General features: G+C 43.5%; 1 protein-coding gene across 2 annotated transcripts; it reads right to left on the bottom strand.

Moving 5' to 3' along the window:
- Positions 1 to 2,120: 2,120 nt before the first annotated feature.
- Positions 2,121 to 17,357, bottom strand: l3mbtl1 (L3MBTL histone methyl-lysine binding protein 1). 2 transcript variants are annotated; one of them, XM_030118471.1, is made up of 22 exons: positions 17,141 to 17,357; positions 15,599 to 15,794; positions 14,872 to 15,053; positions 13,280 to 13,418; positions 12,379 to 12,535; positions 12,167 to 12,305; positions 12,035 to 12,083; positions 10,871 to 10,959; positions 9,823 to 9,927; positions 9,519 to 9,654; positions 8,931 to 9,022; positions 8,412 to 8,563; positions 7,694 to 7,770; positions 7,319 to 7,404; positions 7,086 to 7,196; positions 6,752 to 6,893; positions 4,949 to 5,048; positions 4,398 to 4,586; positions 4,268 to 4,317; positions 3,957 to 4,114; positions 3,820 to 3,882; positions 2,121 to 3,543 (listed from the first exon to the last, which is right to left on the bottom strand). In XM_030118471.1, the coding sequence occupies exons 2-22, from the start codon at positions 15,762 to 15,764 to the stop codon at positions 3,409 to 3,411; spliced, it is 2,517 nt and encodes an 838-aa protein (XP_029974331.1). In that variant the 5' UTR covers positions 15,765 to 15,794; positions 17,141 to 17,357; the 3' UTR covers positions 2,121 to 3,408. The 2 variants fall into 2 exon arrangements, with proteins under 2 accessions (XP_029974331.1, XP_029974332.1); XM_030118472.1 differs by lacking the exon at positions 17,141 to 17,357 and adding an exon at positions 16,805 to 17,122.
- Between the last annotated feature and the right edge of the window lie 51 nt (positions 17,358 to 17,408).

Genomic DNA, 17,408 nt, shown 5'->3' with positions numbered 1-17,408 from the left:
TAAAAACTGTTGACAAAATGCAATTTGAATCTACATTGAAAACTTTGCTGCAAATATGTTAGACTGAAGGTTTTTTTTTTTTTTTTGCAGCCAAAGTGTCAGTTTGACTAAAAGCTCTGAAAGAGAGCAAATAAGGCCAAATGTCTTCAAGAAAGATTAGTTCAGAAAGAGAACAGCAAGATTAAATAATGCTAAATATAAACATAAACTGCAGTTGCTGCCCTCCTTTTTCTATTTTTATTTTTTTACTGTTTATAGGTTAAAGGTTTAATCCTGGGACAGTAAAGCCAAACTGCCTCTCAGCCCCAGAGATCTTTCACTTTCAACTTTCCACAGAGTTCAGTGACAGTCAAGTCTAGATTCATGTAAGCTTTAATTTATCATTTAATTACAAAATATGAATTCACTTACTTTGGTGTGAAGCAGCTAAACAGAATGTTTTCCCAATGTAAAAAACCGACTGAAGATTCATCCTGAGAGTCTTTAGTGCATTTTATTCTATATTATCAATCTTGAACATAATCAAGCAATATAAATCCTGAACTATTAGTGAATTAAAACAAAATGAAATGCAGAAGGTCCGTCCCTTACTGTATAGAATTAGACACACAGTTCAATAAGGGACCAGATGAGGCAAAAAGCTTACCTGTTTGCTTTGTGGGACCCAAAGGGAGAACATGCAAGCTCTCTGCAGGGTGAGAGGTCACCACGCCCCCCATGAGGCCCCTATCTGACCTTCCTCTTTCCAGCTCTTTATCATGTCAGCCGCTACATGTGTTCTCCTAAAGCAGCCATGGCAAAACTGAAATAAATAATGAATGATAAGAATTAACAGAATTATTATGATGGGAGTTATTTTAACATTTTCTTTATAAAAACATAAACAGCCATGTGTTGGCACCATTTTCTTCAGCAAAGCCCATTTAGGGCAACTGACTGATGCATTTTACTTTAAAGATGAAAATAAACTCTGAAAAACTCTGCTTGAACATGAACTGTCACTGAAGATGACAGTATTTGTATCTAAACATAAAGTGAATGAGACTCCTACTTTTAGTGTCCCATTTAGTAGAAAATGGACTGCAATTGAAATCAGCAAATTAAACGATACTACAGCAAATTTTCAAAAATTTACATTTGAAATACTGAAAAGCGTTTTCTTTGGGTCAGTTTTACACCACTTAAAAAGACTGAGTAACCAGCATGTAATTGTGTTTATTTATACTGACTTTTGTGAGGTTTCTGGTTTATCTGTATTAACATCTTTTACTCTTGAAATCTTACAGTTGCACTAATAAAGGTTGTAAAAAAAGTGGCTTTACACCAAATTCAAAAAAATCAAAAACTCTTCTATTACTGAAAAAAGGGGATCTTCAGCTTCGTGAACAGTTTAAACATCCATAACAAAAATACTGAGATCAACCAAAGAAGATTCGACAGCAAAAATCTTTTCACATTTTAGTTTTCAGCAGAAAAATCTTCACTTGTAAATATAATGAAGCATTTTTCAGTCATATTCCAGATTGTTCTGCACAATAAAATCTTGACTTCCACTAGTAGGAATTTGCATGCTTTTTTTTCCCATCATGCATCCTTCTTTCACATTACAAACGAGGATGAACAATTCAAAACCTGCAAAGTCTGCACTCTGGCTGCAGAGGTCTTTTATCAGCAACGCCTGTTCTCTGCAGAGCAGCACGATAAGCAGCGAGAGCAGGAGCAGGGCGGAGATGTGGTTTGCCACCACCACACCGGACTGTTGACGACAATACGGCCAATAGGGGGGGGGTGTGATATAAGCAAAGGAAGTTTATAGTCAATACTGCACCGAACACAACGCAGCGTCCGTCTGTGAAATGAGGCACAACGCAGAGGCATCCGTCAGACGAGACGGCTTTGGGATGTTTATTAATTCATATGGATCGAATGACCTTTGTGACCAGAGATTATTTTGACACACACACACACACACACGCACACGCACACGCACACACGAGAATCCCACCAGAGAGACACACAAAGAAGTAATATTTGAGATTCCAGGAGCCCTTGAAACATTCAGCGTTCATCTCACCGTGTCAACTTCATACAGGAATTTCTTTTTTTTGTCGTTGCTTTAGAAGCGACTTTGACACAGAATGTAAACATTTCAAAGAGCACAGTCTGAATGGAGTCGCGTGTAAACCGCAGGGAGCTCCACCGGCTGTGTCTGTGTGCCAGGAACCTGTTTCCAGAGATAAAATGTGGATTTTTGCACTCTCTAGTGACCAAGTGCAGGAACATCATTGTGTAAAATACAGTAGAGTTTTCACAGTTGTGCTGAGATGCCAATGCAAAGAGTCTCTCTCATCTATTAAGAATCACTAAAAAATAATTCAGATTTCTTTTTTTTACACAGAGAGCTAAAAACTCAAACTACTGTGTTGCAGAGGGTAACATTTCAAACATTACAGCTCCTCAGTCTTTGAAGTTTTCACATTAATGGTGCAGTGAGAAGACAGTTTGAGGCAGTAAACACAAATACTTGAGTAACATGAGGTTTCCTTCCACCGCCCGCAAACTTCAACACTTTGTCCAACAGTCGGGATAAAGCAGCTTATTTAATTTCATTTAATAATGTTACAGTGCAGCAAATTGCCTGATAAACGCGGAGCTGTAATATTAACTGTTACTAAATACAGTACTTCTGTCTTAATTTCTTTTATTGCACATAATGTGAAGCTTTCAGCTTCACTGACCAGTAACACTCACCCCACCTAACTTTTGCCAGCGCCACCCCCCACTGAGTCCGCTCATCGCTTGCCTTTTGTCCGACACATATATACTTTTCTACTCTCTTTTGAAAACGTCATGTCTGTAATATTGTTTCCTATATAGCTTATTTGAGTCATACTCTCCCCCAGAAGTTACAGCCTGGTGACTTTGGTCAGATCCCAGGGGATTTCTCCTGGGACATGAACCTGGGTAAACCTCTTTACAATATGAACCCACGTCTGTTGCAGCTGATTTTACAGGTTTACAGCGAGCAGCAGCAGGATGGTAAAGTTGCTCAAACAGGTATGACACCGGAAAAACAACACGTCTGTTTAACAAAAAAAATTATAATAACACTCTTAAACACCTGAGCTTTTTTCTAATTTCATCCATTTCCACTCAGATTTTTAAACACTTGAGGTTCGTCCTTTATCTCACTTGCTCTTCCATAACCCTGACTGGACCACGCACCCCCCCCCCCCCCCCTCCCCCCCTCCCTCCTCTCTCTGATGGGTACGGGACACCAAACACATGAAAAAGGGCTCAGGGTCTTTTTTTCCCCTGCGACAGAATGAATTTGGCACATGATGACAGGCGGCCCCCGGCGGGGCCCCTGGCGGGCGGGGTAGGGGGGGGGGTGGGGGGGAGGCGGGATCACTTCAGTCCCTCGTCTGTGCTCTTGAACATGAGGATGGCGTTGGAGATCTTGAGGGCGGGACCGAGCTTTATGCTCATGATCTTCACGATGTCGGTCTGGGTCAGGAGCAGGAACGCTTCTCCATCGATCATCTGGAGGACGAGAAAGAGCAGCGCGTCACCGCCGGGGGGGCCAGAGGAGGCTTCTCCTCCATTCACACAGACGCAGCGCCGTAGCCACCAATTCAATCCACTGAGGGAAGATTTTAACAGCTTTCATGCTGCGACGGTCACAATTGTTATGAAAACCACAAAACAGGAGAAAGTCACCATTAAAAAGGGAAATCTGTGAAAATGAATTTAATCCCTACTGACATTGTCACTGATGATACTGATCATGTTTATTCATTGGTCCATGCCTGCTCTCACCTCGTCTTTGAAGAGACGAGCCTGTTCTTCACAGCCAATTAAATTCTGGACAAACCTGAAAACCTGCACAAACAGATTGAATTAAAAAAAAAACACTCAGAGGAAGGAGATAAAGAAATCAAAGTGTATTTACTGACCTCTTCAACGCTCCATGTGGCCACCTGACTGGCGTGGATGCCCTGAACGCCGGGCAGCAGTTTGCAGTGCTGCTCCCAGCACAGGGAGAGCGTCCGGTCGGACTGGCCGCTCAGAGCCGACATGAACAGCGAGGAATACACACCGTCTGAGGACATACCTGCGGAAACACACACGCACCACAGAGGGCAGGGAAATGGGCAGCATTTGATAGTATTTGACTGAAATACCTTATTCTGACAAGTGAAAAAGTTCTTTTTGCATCCACACATGCTGAACCGGCTCAGACAAGTAAACCTTTCACAAAACCTACTTTGATAATCTCTCTGCTGGTTCTTTCTGTATTTTGGAGGACGACCGATCCTGAAGAGACACAAGAAAAAAGCTTAAAACGAGACAAAAGAAACCTGCACGCTCATGTTAGTGCACCCACGCGGCGCTACCTGCCGCGGTAATGATTCTTCTTGGTCCTCTGGCCAAAGAAGATGTTTCTCTTGCACTCCGAGTCCGACAGCTCGGCCTTCAGCCTGCCCTGGTTCCGCTCGGCCAGCGGGCAGCCAGATATGCAGTGATGGGCGGTGAAGCGGCCGGTCACATGGCCTGAGCCGTCACAGCCAGGAGTCGGACACTTCCTGTTTCAAAAAAACAAACAAACAGAGGTTTGACTGGCAAAACGCTGAATGCAGGGATCTCAAACGTATGAAAGGATGAATCCCCCACTAAAGAAGTACAAACACACTGTTCCCTCATTACTTCCTGCAGCTGGGATCCAAAAGCAAGAAGCACTACAGGCTTTCTTGTGCTCGCTGGATGGTAGAAAGATGTGTTTTATTGAAATATTTTCAGTTTTACTGTCTACTTTGTTGTGCTTTTTTTTCTCAGAAATAAAAAAAAAAGGAAAAAGAAACTGATGTTGGGAAAAGGGCTTCGCCTGTCCCCAGACACCCCTCACTTTAAACATCACTCATTTCAAACATCTGAGTTCAGAGCTGACCTGTTGTGGAAGCTGTACTTGGTTCTGGGGTGGCTGATGGGCTTACAGGGAACGGAGGAGGAGTAGGTGGTCTGACCCGCAGCAGGAAGCTCCCGGACACCTTCAGAAAGGCAAAGGTCGGCGTCAACATTCACACACAGCACAGGACTAAAACAAAGTAAACCGTATAAAACAACAAAATCAACTAGCAGAAACTTCTGCCTTTGAAAACTCAGGATAACAAATGAATAATCACAACAAATGATTATTCTCATGAGAAAAACAACAAGAAAGATTAAAATGTGTTGACAAGAAAAAGAAAGTCTAGACATCAGTGTCTCCTGAAAGGCAGCGATCCAGCGGTCTCTCCCAGGGGAGGCGACCGGGGAAACATCCTAATCAGACAAACAAATCACCTCGACCGCTTCCTCCCAACGTGGAGGAGTCGCAGCTCCACTCCGATGATGGAGGAAACTCAGCTGATCGCTTCCATGATCGAATTCCATCAACGGGGCGGGGGGGGGGACCTGTTTTCACGTTGTTTATAGAACGAAGTAGAACATTATACTCACCCAGAAAGCTTTTCTGATCCAAACAGTGCTTCGGGAGAGATTTAGATCCAAAGTCGAGCTGCAGACGTCCGTATGCTGTTAGCCAATGGGGCATGTGTGACGCCGGATCCTAAAACGGCTTCAATCCTCCAAAAACTCATTAGTTTCACCAATATTTCCTCATGGTCCGCTCACGCCACTCCTCCACCACAGCCCGGTGTCGCAAAATACATGCTGTTGCGGTTTTACAGATCTCTGAAGTGAATACGGTGATTAGGATGTAAACTGAAGTACATTCACCAAGAGACACAGTAGGTGGCGCTGTGCACCTAAGTTGTTGGTCGCCACCCGCTCCAAAGAAGAAGAAGAAGAAGAAGATCTCTGAACTGCAAACATCTTCTTCTTCTTCTTCTTCTTACATCCAAATCACCGTATTCACTTCAGAGAACTGTAAAACCGCCACAGCATGTATTTCGCGACACCGGGCTGTGGTGGAGGAGTGGCTGAGGGACCATGAGGAAATATTGGTGAAACTAATGAGTTTTTGGACGATTAAAGCCGTTTTGGGAGCCAGCGCCACACATGCCCCATTGGCTAACAGTATACGGATGCCTGCAGCTCAACTTTGGATCTAAATTTCTCCCGAAGCACTGTTTGGACCAGAAAACCCTTCTGGGTGAGTATATTGTTCTACTTCGTTCTATAAACAACGTGAAAACTGTTTAAACCAAACTTATCCTTTAAGGCCCGGTTTCCCCAGAGTGATGAAGGCTCTCTCCCTAAGGAGAGGGGTCAGAGCCCCTGGTTTTTAATGATCTGAAACTGAATTGAAATGTTCCTGTAATTTGAGGTTTTGATGTACGTATAGGCAGGATTCTTGTTAAGCGGCTTATATTGAGCTTGAATGTTGCTCTGAACTCGACTTGCTTTGCCTCAGTATTCACATCAGTGACAATGAACTGTGAGGAAATGGTGCTTCTGAAGGCCGTTGCTTCCTGTTTGGTCTCCTTGCAGCTCTTTGGTCTGTTTTGCATTCAGACAAAAGACTACAGCATTAAAAAAAAAAAAAAAAAACCACTCCTAAAGCCGACTCAGTCCATTTGTCTGGTTTGCACCAGACAGCTGATAACAGAGATCTCACTTCCACAAAGGAAAATCGTATCACGGTAACAAAGAAAATCCAACAGAATCTAATGGACAGCAAACGAACATCTCCCTCCCACACAGCCACGTTGTCATGACTCTGACTGAGGGAAAGCTGTCTGCGTTTTACCGTGGGGTTGCTGCATTTTGGAGTCTCTGGGAGGAACTTTGAGCGGGTGTCCGGTCGCCTCACACCAGCCTGCTGGGTGGATGTCTGGATGATCGGAGTCCATCCACTCGTCGTAGACGTGACTCCACCCGTCGTAATGCACCTGGAGGAGGAACGGAACGGGGGGGTTGATGGCTCTGCTGCTGCTTGTAAAGACGCACATTTCAGTGTGAAACAACTCCACCCGGCCGGCGGTGCCTTCAGTAAAAGCCATAAAGGATCCGAGGGACTTTGAGGAGATATTAACTCCTCACTGAAGCGAAGGAATAATCGTCCCGCACGCTGAGCGTATCACCTTGATGCGATGAGTCTCCACCTCCTCCACAGTGGCCACTCTGATCAGACCTGGACTCCGCTTGTCCACGGCCTCCAGTTTCATCTGAGGCTGGAAGCTGTGGGCCGCCCGCTGCAGGCAGAGCGGAGCAGAGGATGATGGGAAAACACGCTCAATTTTTTATGCTACGCGGAATCACAAAACATTATCTCCAGCTGCAGAGAATAAAAATAAAAGGTTTCACTCATCCTCACCACTTTGAAGGACTCAGGAGCCACGGCTTGGGAACCCGTCTCCTCCAGGTACAGAGACCAGGAGAAGCGGCTCTGGTCTGGGTAATCTGGTCCAGAAAAACACACCACCGATAGAAAACATAAACCTCATCAGTTTTTTTTTAAGATTTCTTTAAAGACACTCCGGTATCGACCTCCTCATCAATACACTGCGATTATCATTCTGTTAATAACCTATTTTCCACTGCCGTGCAGCGTCTATTCTCCAGAACTGCAGTTAAACAGAAGTGAATAAAGAAAGAGGACGGGCCTGAGGACACATTAAATGACCTGGCAGAGCTGTTGGAGAGGTTTATGAATCACAGTCTGGCTGTAAACAGCAAACACACTGCTCACCTTGGGGTGGCGTGAGGGGCAAATTCCTCTCTTGGCACCAGCCGATGGGGTGAATGTACGGGCTGCTGGCGTCACACCTGCAGATGAGGACAAGGAGGAGCAACGACATCCAGATCTGACATGATAGTTCTGAGAATTATGATAAAACTGTGATTTTAAACTCTCAATCTGTGCCAGAAACGATGAAACAACTGGTTTACACTAGAAAACTTCCTAAAGCATGAATTAGGTGCCGTTCACATCTGATGCAGTTTGGCTTCGGTCACTTTGATTTCTTCACATGAAGAAAACAGAGATTCACAAACTGCCTCCTACTGGCCGCAGAAGGTGAAACTCTGTCTCTGTTTCTTCTTTCTTTCTTTCTGTAAGCTGATCGGTGGATTTATGTGTCAAAAGAAGAATAAAATGGAACTTATTAAATATTAACAATGCAAAAACAACTTTATTTAGTTTTCTAAGCTTAAGTAAAAATAAGCAGGTAGATGTCACACAAAATATGTATGTGTTTCTATTTTGATTGTGTTTACCAATTTTCCACAACGTAGATTTAAAAGGATGTCGTTACTTACAGTGTAACAATAGCTCACTGTAATATTTATCTTAGAATGAATGCTCAAGATGAAAAATTACATCTGATGATAAATTACTCAGGTAAATCGTTTATTATTTGGGTTTTATTTGGTTAAAAATCAACAGTGAATCCATGAACGTGTCTTACCAGTAGTCATAGGTGTCGTCCCAGTTGTCAAAGTGAACCAGGAAGCGGTCGTCCACCACGTCAGTGACCGTCGCCACACAGATGAGGGAGGGGTTCATACGGTCGACGGCCTCCAGCTTCATTCCCGTCTCGAACCCGCACTTCACGTCCATCTGCACAGAGAGCCAGCACGTTTCACCAGACTGAAAAAAGAAGAGACCTGATAGACGACAGCCGATACAAACACGAATGACAATCGACTCATGCTGTTTGGTATTTAGCAAGGTCTGCATCTCTCTGAGCAAGTAGAATCCATCATGAGATCCTTGATTTATATAAAAAGCTGTAAGAATCACTGTCAGTGTAAGTTAATACTCATGATCTCAGAGAAAACAAGAAGATCTCTGAGAGAAAAAAAAACTCTTTTATTAAGAGCGTCTCTTACTGAAGTTGGAGTTCTTCCAGCCCTAAATGAGTCATCTCAGTCCATACTCGATTGAAATGAAACCGCTTTTTATCAAACTGTACAGGGGCAGTTACCCTCCCGGGGCTGGCAAACAGTTCTTTGGGGGCCACTTGTGCTTTCGTCATCCTCAGATAGTTGGTCCAGGTAAACTCCTCCTCCTTACAGCCTGCAGAGACACACAGAGAGAGAGACAGGGGGACGACATGTCAAGCTCCGGTTTGCTGTTTTCACATTATCATCAGCGGACCCGGCTTAGTTTTGGTAGTTTCCCAAGCAGGTTTCCAGTCTCTAACTTTATCATGATCTTCACTCCCAGGTCATTATTGAGTCTGTCTCACTTCCTCGGCCCGGACTCGCTCTCGCTCTCACCAGGGACGCTTGTGTCGCCGACTTGTCTCTGCCTTGTTCTTGCTCCAGTAGCCCACTTCTGAAAAGGTTCCCCTGGTTCCCCCGAGACTAGACCTCACTAAGCTGAGCTGGTCTGACTCTGGTATTCTGACGGCACCTGGAAGAGGTCTGCTCCTCCTCCAGCTCATGTTATCAAACTGTTGACAAGCAAGTACGCAACATTTTTATCCTGTCGAATGAAGAGTTTTGACAGGCCGTTTCTTCTGACTCGCTCGCCGCGTTGTGGCGGTGCAGTGAGTGGCGTCACCTCTGACCTTTGGGGGTGTGCAGTTTGTGTCCTGTGCTCTCGCACCAGCCGGCGGGGTGGATGTCGGGGGAGTTGGCGTTCACCCAGAAGTCGTGACAGTCCGAGTAGCCGTCGAAGTGGAGCCGCAGCCGGTAACCGCAGACCTGCAACACGATCCAGGCAGAAAATCCACAGCGGGCCGAGGAGGGAGACACCCGACCGGCCGGCCGGCCGGCCGCCGCATGCAAAGCAGCCAGCCTGGCTTTAATGGCGAATAATAATCAGCCGGGCCGTTAAGATCCATCGACCGCGTTAATGGACGTCTGGCTCACCTCGGCCACGGTGAGGACAAAGTACATGGAGGGATGCTGCGGGTCAATGCCTTCCAGCTTCATGCCCTGCTTAAAGCCATTTTTCACCGTCGGCACCCTCTGGGACTGAGCGAGCAGAGAACAAATGTTTCAGCACGACGCAGAGAATAAAACCAGGAGGACATAAATCATCCTCGTGGGAGAAATGGATCAGGGAGGGAAAAAGCAGAGTAAGGATTTTTAAATTTTTTATTTTTTTTTTTTTATCGCTGTCTATATTTTTACCATTTGTTCTAGGATGGCGGAGTCTGTTTGGCACTTGTGTTTCAGAAATTTCAGAAAAATGTAAATTGTGCTGCAAGCTCCCAGAACAATATACTAATGATGAAAAAATATATATCCTTTATAGGATTTAATTCAATTAATTTCATTTATCGGGAAAATAAATGAGATTAAACATTTCTTTTGCAGAGGAACCTGGCCAACAATGGTCACACACACAGTCTGAAAACAAACAAGAAGAGTTATGAATAATGATTAAAAAAAAAGAAAACAGAAGCAGCTGAAAACTATTGAAATTATAAAAAACATTTAAAACTTAATCCTGCTCGTACGCAACTTTTCAAAATGGCCTGAAAATTTTTTGAAAGTGATTATTTCGTGTGTGTGTGTGTGTGTGTGTGTGTGTGTGTGTGTGTGTGTGTGTGTGTGTGTGTGTGTGTGTTCTTGTATTTCTATCCTTGTCGGGGCCAAATGTCCCCACAAGGATAGCAAAACGTGGAACGACGTGCCTTGTGGGGACCTTTTTCCGGTCCTAAGTAGGAGAAACAGTGTTTTCTTGACCATGTTGTTGTTACTGAAAAAAGTAAAAGTGCAGAAACATTTCTTTAGGGTTAGGCTTTGTTGTGGTGTGGGTTAGGGTTAGGGTAAGGGTCAGGGTTAGGGGCTAGACATGAATGGGAGTCAATGGATGGTCCCCACAAGGATAGAAATACAAGACTGTGTGTGTGTGTGTGTGTGTGTGTGTGTGAGACTAGCTCAGGCTAAAAGCATCAAGGGTTAAACACACCTCCTGGAACAGCTTGTTGGGAGCTGCCACACTCTTGGTGTCCTCCAGATACTGAGCCCACGTCCACTGCTCCGCCTTACTGTCTCCACCTTCACCAGCAGTTCATCGAGTCAAGCACAGGACAGTCCGGTGAAAGGTTAGGAGGACATACATGATCCATCCATCCATCCATCCATCCATCCATCCATCCATCCATCCATCCATCCACCCTCCATGCCACTTCTCAATCAAAGCACATATTGCGATATAAAGTAGACCCACTCTCTGATGCAGAATAATTGAATCCACTGCCGCTGCTTTTAGAAGTTTGTCTTTATGGAAGATTTTAAACGAATTAAAGGAAATGTAATTAAATATTATCGAGAGGGGTGAACTGGGGTGAACCGAGGTTTACCGGTTCATGTTACCAGTTTGAACGTGATAATTTGACAATAATGCAGTAAGAGACTTTTTACAACCGTGACTGAGCGGCAGTGTTGCAAAGTGTTAGTCCTCAGTGAAACAATATGAAAACTGTACATCCACATATCTGTTTTTGATAAGACAACAGCACAAAATCTTCAAGAAATATTTTTGTCTCCAAGAAGTATAGCAGTATTTATATAGTATTACATCACCTGCTACAGTTATTATATATTGAAAGGATTGGTAATGCTAATTAAAGTCAATAACTAAGTGTAGAAACTCATTACATGTACAAATGTTATTATATTTATGGATCAAAAAATCTAATTGCTATTATGGGCTTTATTACATTGAAAAAAGCCTACATTCTTACATTATTGGCTATAATTATTGTTAAGAAATTTGTTAAAAGCAGTGAATCTACCAGTGTGTGAAATCTTCCGAGGCGTTCAGACATCTTGGATTTGTATCATACTTCATATGGGGAAGGCAAATTCAAGACTTCAAACTTGTATATTCTGTATTTTCTCAGAAATAGAGGATTTTAAAAAAGACAGTCTTCTTCTGCAGGAGTTGCTCAAAATAGGCAGTTTCATAAAAGATTAATTTTAAGAATCTGGGTTAAACTGTCAGAGATTTTAAACGTCTTCAGCTTCAGAAAGAGCCGATCCGCTAATGGAAGCTTGCTTGTTTCAGAAATCTGCATCTTTGATGAGCAGCTGCCCACATGTAAGGAGTTTTCTTCTTTCTTTTTTTTACCTCCTCTGATGTGTCGGCCATCTGTTTTCGAATCGTCTCCTTTTTCATCCTGAAACAAGCATGGAGGATTACGGCTGAGCGAGAAAACATCAGAGAGGTACTGAAGGAAGCAGGTTCAGATTAAAGCTCTACCATTCCCTCCATGTCCGAGTCTTCGTCAGACGGACTCAGGTACTCCTTCCTCTTCCTCTTCCTCATGGGCTTGAGGTGATCGGGGTTGAGGGAGGAGACCCTGCCGCCTGCCGGCACCTTCTCCACGCTGACGCTCCTCCTGAGGAGCACAGAGGTCACAGAGGTCACGGCTGCTGTGGGGCGTGGGGGTGAAGGAGCCGCCGGGCACGTACTTGTCGGGGATGGGGTCCCGACGCAGCTCCTCCGTGAAGCTCCTGGGAGGCCGGGGCTCGTGGTTCTGCTGTCCCGGTCCCACCTGGAGCTCCGGTTTGACCGGCGCCAGCCTCTCCGGCTCCACGGCTCGCACACAGTTTGCAGGAGTCGACACGTCTGACACACGAGACACACACTTTTAATTTCTCTGAACATTGTTGGTGCGGAGCCTGCAGCTGCAGACTCTTCACTCCGCAAGAGCAGCTCCGCTGCTGATTAATACGGCAATTATCACTCATTTCTATTTGATGAACTACTTTAAGTACCGAGGCGGGCGTGCAATGCATGTAGCGGTCCATGACTCGCACAGCACCTGCAGCGCCATACAGCCGTCTCATATCATTACAGAACAACACAGCATCACATGGGAGTTCCGAAAGGTTGTAAAGAAGTGTAGAATCAAATGAAAGTCGAATGATTTGCATAACTTGTAGCTATATTTACTCACAACAGATCACAGAATAGACCGTTCTGTAATGTACAGGTGAGCACTTGAATATCAGCAGTTTACCGTTGGGCTGGAGGGTCTTTCTGTGTGGATTCTGAGCTTTCTCTCTCTGCGTGAATGACTCCCACATTTACCTAAATTCAGCCAGGATCGGCTCTGGAAGCCTGCAATTCTAAAAACTAAGCTAAACTAAACTAAACTAAACTGTGTTTGATGGCTATGTGTCACAAAAAAGTTAGGAAAAATGTAGCATAAAACCGGAAAGTAAGCAAAAATAATAAATCTCACCATTAAGTCTTGTTATTTACATTTTATGCATAATTCCAGCATCTTTGGCATCAGCATCTAGAGAGGAGTGTTGTGGCGCAGAGGCGCCTGATATTTCCACACCCTTATGTAACCATGACTCCTACCTGGCTTGTCTGGAGCACCTTCTGCGTCAGCAGATCTCCCAGAAGTCCCTGCTGCCACGGCCGCTGCTGGTTCAGCTGTGGTGCTGGGGGTCCCGGGGGTGATCAGTGTGCTCAGAGTTCCCACGTCACTCACACAGAACTACAGCACGCACGCACACGCACACGCACACGCACACACACACACACTGCATCAACAGCTCCATCTGTCAGGATGCATCTTAATGTGTGACCACGTCTTTGATCCAAACTTGTGTTTTCTCACAACAACTCGTCATGAATTTTAAATGGACGAAGCGCCTGCTGTTGTTCTCCTCATTTGTTCTCATCTTTTTCACAGTCTGGTCAATCTGATGGTTTCCTCATGAAGATTTCTGGATTTGTTTTATGGATTTACAGTCTCTGGAGAATTGAAAAGTCATTTAGAGTATTGTTGCTGCTATAAATGTTATTTCCAAGTATGTATTTGGAGTCATACTTCAGTACTTTTGCACAAAGTGTTCAACTTTGCTATTTGCAAAATTAGAACTCATCTCTGTATACACCCACAATCAGGATTAATGTTCAAACATTTTCATCTGCAGGTTTGTAGTTTACTTAAAAATCACTGATTTGTATCTGCATTTGTACCACTGTGGGATTTTCATAGGATTTTTTTAATTTACAAATGTATTTGGAATGTAGAGATATTATACAATGGGAATAAAGAGAACATCTGCTATGCTGAGAAGTTTCTGGGAAGACTACAGTGCACTTTAATCAAATAATTATTTAACAATAGTTCTTCTGCTTGTATTTGAGAACAGTGAAACAGTATTTGTCATCAACAACAAACTGTGTCTTTCAACCTCGGCCTATCTCACAGCCAATCAATAATAAACTACATCAAATACTGTGTCTTCGCTCTGTACTGTATTTGAGCTTGACGATTATTAAACTTTTTCATTTTCGACCCTTACATTTTAACACAAATGTAAAAACATGTCAATGATCAGCTGACAGAAGACAAACAAAAAGAAATTAAACTTCAGATTTAAAAGAAGCAAAACAATCAATGAAACGTATATTCCTATATTCAATGTGAGTATAAAACTAAAAACTACCGAAAAAATATAAAAAATATATAATGCTAATTTGGATAGAAATAATGATTATACAATGAAATAATAAGTATTTAACAACATGTAAGATGTAGTGATAAAAGAACTTCAGCTTTTTTTAATATTGTGACACAAATATGAAGGCAGTTTATTCAAGATAACAATTAACTATCTAAAAGAAATGTTATTAAAGTGTCCAAATGCAGCATAAAGTCAGATAAACTAGGATGTGAGGCGGAAGGAGGTTATTTACTGCTTCATAAACCAGCAGGAGTTTGAACCAGTTCTGAAAGGCTCAGCTGGGCAGTAAAAGGTCCTTAATGTGGAGTTATTGGTTCTTTAGCATCTTCTAGAGTCGCCCCAACATCAAAACCGATTTCTTAGCAGAAATAACGTCAAATCAGGTAAAGCAGGCAACAAGCATTCACACTCCTCCTCAAAAGAGAGATGTGTGTATTTTTACCACCTGCTCTGTTAATGTTCACAACACTTTACCTTGAGGTTGCTACTGGGCAGGATGGCCATCCCCTCCTTCCACTCAAGGACGTGCACGATGCTGCAGGCTCCGCCCACCTGAGCCGTCAGGGCCGGCGTGGCCATCTCATTGGCTCTGACGCCTTTAACTGGGTTTCCCACGGCAACCGCTGGAGTCACTTCCAGTTTCTGATGACCGGGAGCTGCGGAAAGCGAAACACCAGATAAAGCAGGAAATCAAAAGTTCCAAACTCAAACATATTTGTGACCAAAGTTTACAGTGTGGTTTGCAAGTATTACTAAATGCAATAGAAAACCACGTCACAAATCAATCAAAACATTAGGATAACATTGACAAAGGTCAGTGTTCTGAAGCTACTTCTTCACTCATGACATATAAATTAAACTTTTAAACTTTTAAAATGTTCAATTAAAAAAAGAAAAAACAAAACATTTTCTATTATTAAATTATATTCTGAAAAAACTGTACTTTTGATATTGATAACCAATAAAAATGACTTGGAATATTTCAGCTCATATGTAAAATATGACTCTGGATGAAATTATCTGAAAAACGATCCTGTGAGTTGTACTGTAATTTCTGAGATGCTCAGCCAAGTCCTCAGTCTCGGGGGACGGAGTCATTAGAGGACCGGCTCAGTGGTCCTGCTCAGCTACGCACTGGCAGGGAACACACACACACACACACACACACACACACAGTGCGGTGTGTCTGCTGGCAGCCCACCTGGCAGGAGCAGAGCTGTGGTGGTGTGCGGCGGAGGCCGGGCCTTCTTCGCCACGGCGTCGCTCCCGCAGATGAGGATGGTCTCGCTGGGGGGCGAGGGCGTGGGCTCCTTGGGCGCAGACTCAGGCTCTTTGGGTGGAGCCTCTGTGTTCGCTTTGGCACTCATGACGGCGTCCCTCTCTATTGTGCTGGAGCACTGAAAATCAGAAGAGGAAGGAGCGTGTGCAGTTTGCATGTTCTCCCTGGGACCGAATGGCTTTCAGACCCTGAGAACGTTTCATTAGATCAATCAATCAATTCATATGTGATACTGAAAGATAGAAAATTGACTTGATGCACTTGTAACCACAGAACCAATGGCAATCAACCCTAATCTATTATAAAAAGGTACAAATCATCATGGCTGAAGTCAGCCAAGTCTAAACAAGGAGGGGTCAGAGTTCACACAGACACACACGCTGCTATGGTCAGGCAGTGACCTTTACTCCCACACTCACACTCATGTGAGTCGAGTCATGTCCTAAAGATGTTATGAGCGATCTTACATGACAAAAACAAGGATCTTAGCCTCTAAATAAGCTTGTAAATGATCAATTAATGATTGATTGATTGATTTGATTGATTGATTTGATTGATTGATTGACATTTGAGAAGTATCCATTTATCCATATCAGTAGTTTATTTATATGTGGTGCTGGACCATAGGGATTTTATTTTATTAGGAACTTCTCTTTTTTAATATAATTATTATTATTCAAACTGGATTCTATAAAAAAAATAAATCAATAAAATAAATCAGAGGGCTTCAGCATCATCTTTGTCATTTCCAAACTTCAAAATAAAGACCTTTAATTTTGCATGAGCTTTCACTCAAGAAAAACAAACATTTCTTCCCCCATTTTCTTGCAAAACAGCCATGACCTCGAATAACTTTTTTCGCAGCCGTCCATTACCCCGATGAAAGCAGGCAATAATGGAGACACACCAATATTTACGCACAAGCATCCAAGTCCACACACACACATACACACATCCAGACTAAAATACAGCATTTCAGTTAAAATGGCGGAGGATCTGAAATCCTTGAGGCAAAAAAATGTGTAAAAGCAAAGCAGTCTCTCAATTCCTGTGAAAATCCCATTTAGTGAAAAATGAAGGCTGTCAGCCGTTCCAGCAACATCTCTAATGAATGAGCAACATTTTCACCTCCTAACAGCGGCGAGCAGGCTGGAAATTACAGAAAGCTGGGCGCAGCCGCTTCTTAGAATAAAATGTGTCCATGTCGATGATATTAACCACAGCGCGACTCCGTGATCAGATGTATATATTTCAGATAGGAAAAGCTTTGTGGTTCATAACATCCATATCGCCAAAACGCTTCTGCCCAAAGGAGGAAAAAAAAAAAAACAAAACAAAAAACTGACGCTCGTCCATGTGAAGCCTTTGCCAATTAAATATTTAAATATTGTTTTTGTTGCGGCAAAGTTGCAATTTTGAAATTAATTCGTGTTTGCAGATGTCAGGAACTGAAATTTGGCTTACCAGCTCTGATCTCCTGCGGCTCCGGGGCTGCCAGTGCGCATGCGCCGGCCCACAGTACAGTCACCGCTCGTCGGGCTGTAATGAAACGCCAAAAAGACTTCCAGCTCCGCCGCTCCACTTCCACTAATGGTCGATAAGTGAAAATCATGTAGTGCTGCCATCGATCACACTGGAGACGGTTCAAACCCTGCCTGTTCCACATCAAATGCGCACAATCCGCGTCTGCTTCCAAAGACAGTGTTTCTCTTCTTCTGCGGCTTCGCCCGCC

The sequence above is a fragment of the Salarias fasciatus genome, chromosome 20, assembly GCF_902148845.1.
Source record: "Salarias fasciatus chromosome 20, fSalaFa1.1, whole genome shotgun sequence".
Taxonomy (NCBI): domain Eukaryota; kingdom Metazoa; phylum Chordata; class Actinopteri; order Blenniiformes; family Blenniidae; genus Salarias; species Salarias fasciatus.
Note: the sequence above shows the minus strand (reverse complement) of the source record. Positions and strands in the feature narration are given on the sequence as shown.

Bases quoted from the DNA above. Each gene is read 5' to 3' on its own strand.
- l3mbtl1 (XM_030118471.1), bottom strand. From the start codon at position 15,764: ATGAGTGCCAAAGCGAACACAGAGGCTCCACCCAAAGAGCCTGAGTCT. The intron at 9,023-9,518 runs GTCAGAGGTGAC...GTGTCTCTGCAG, and splicing joins CAAACTGCACACCCCCAAAG to GCTGTAAGGAGGAGGAGTTT. The intron at 3,544-3,819 runs GTGAGAGCAGGC...CTCGTCCTCCAG, and splicing joins CTCGTCTCTTCAAAGACGAG to ATGATCGATGGAGAAGCGTT.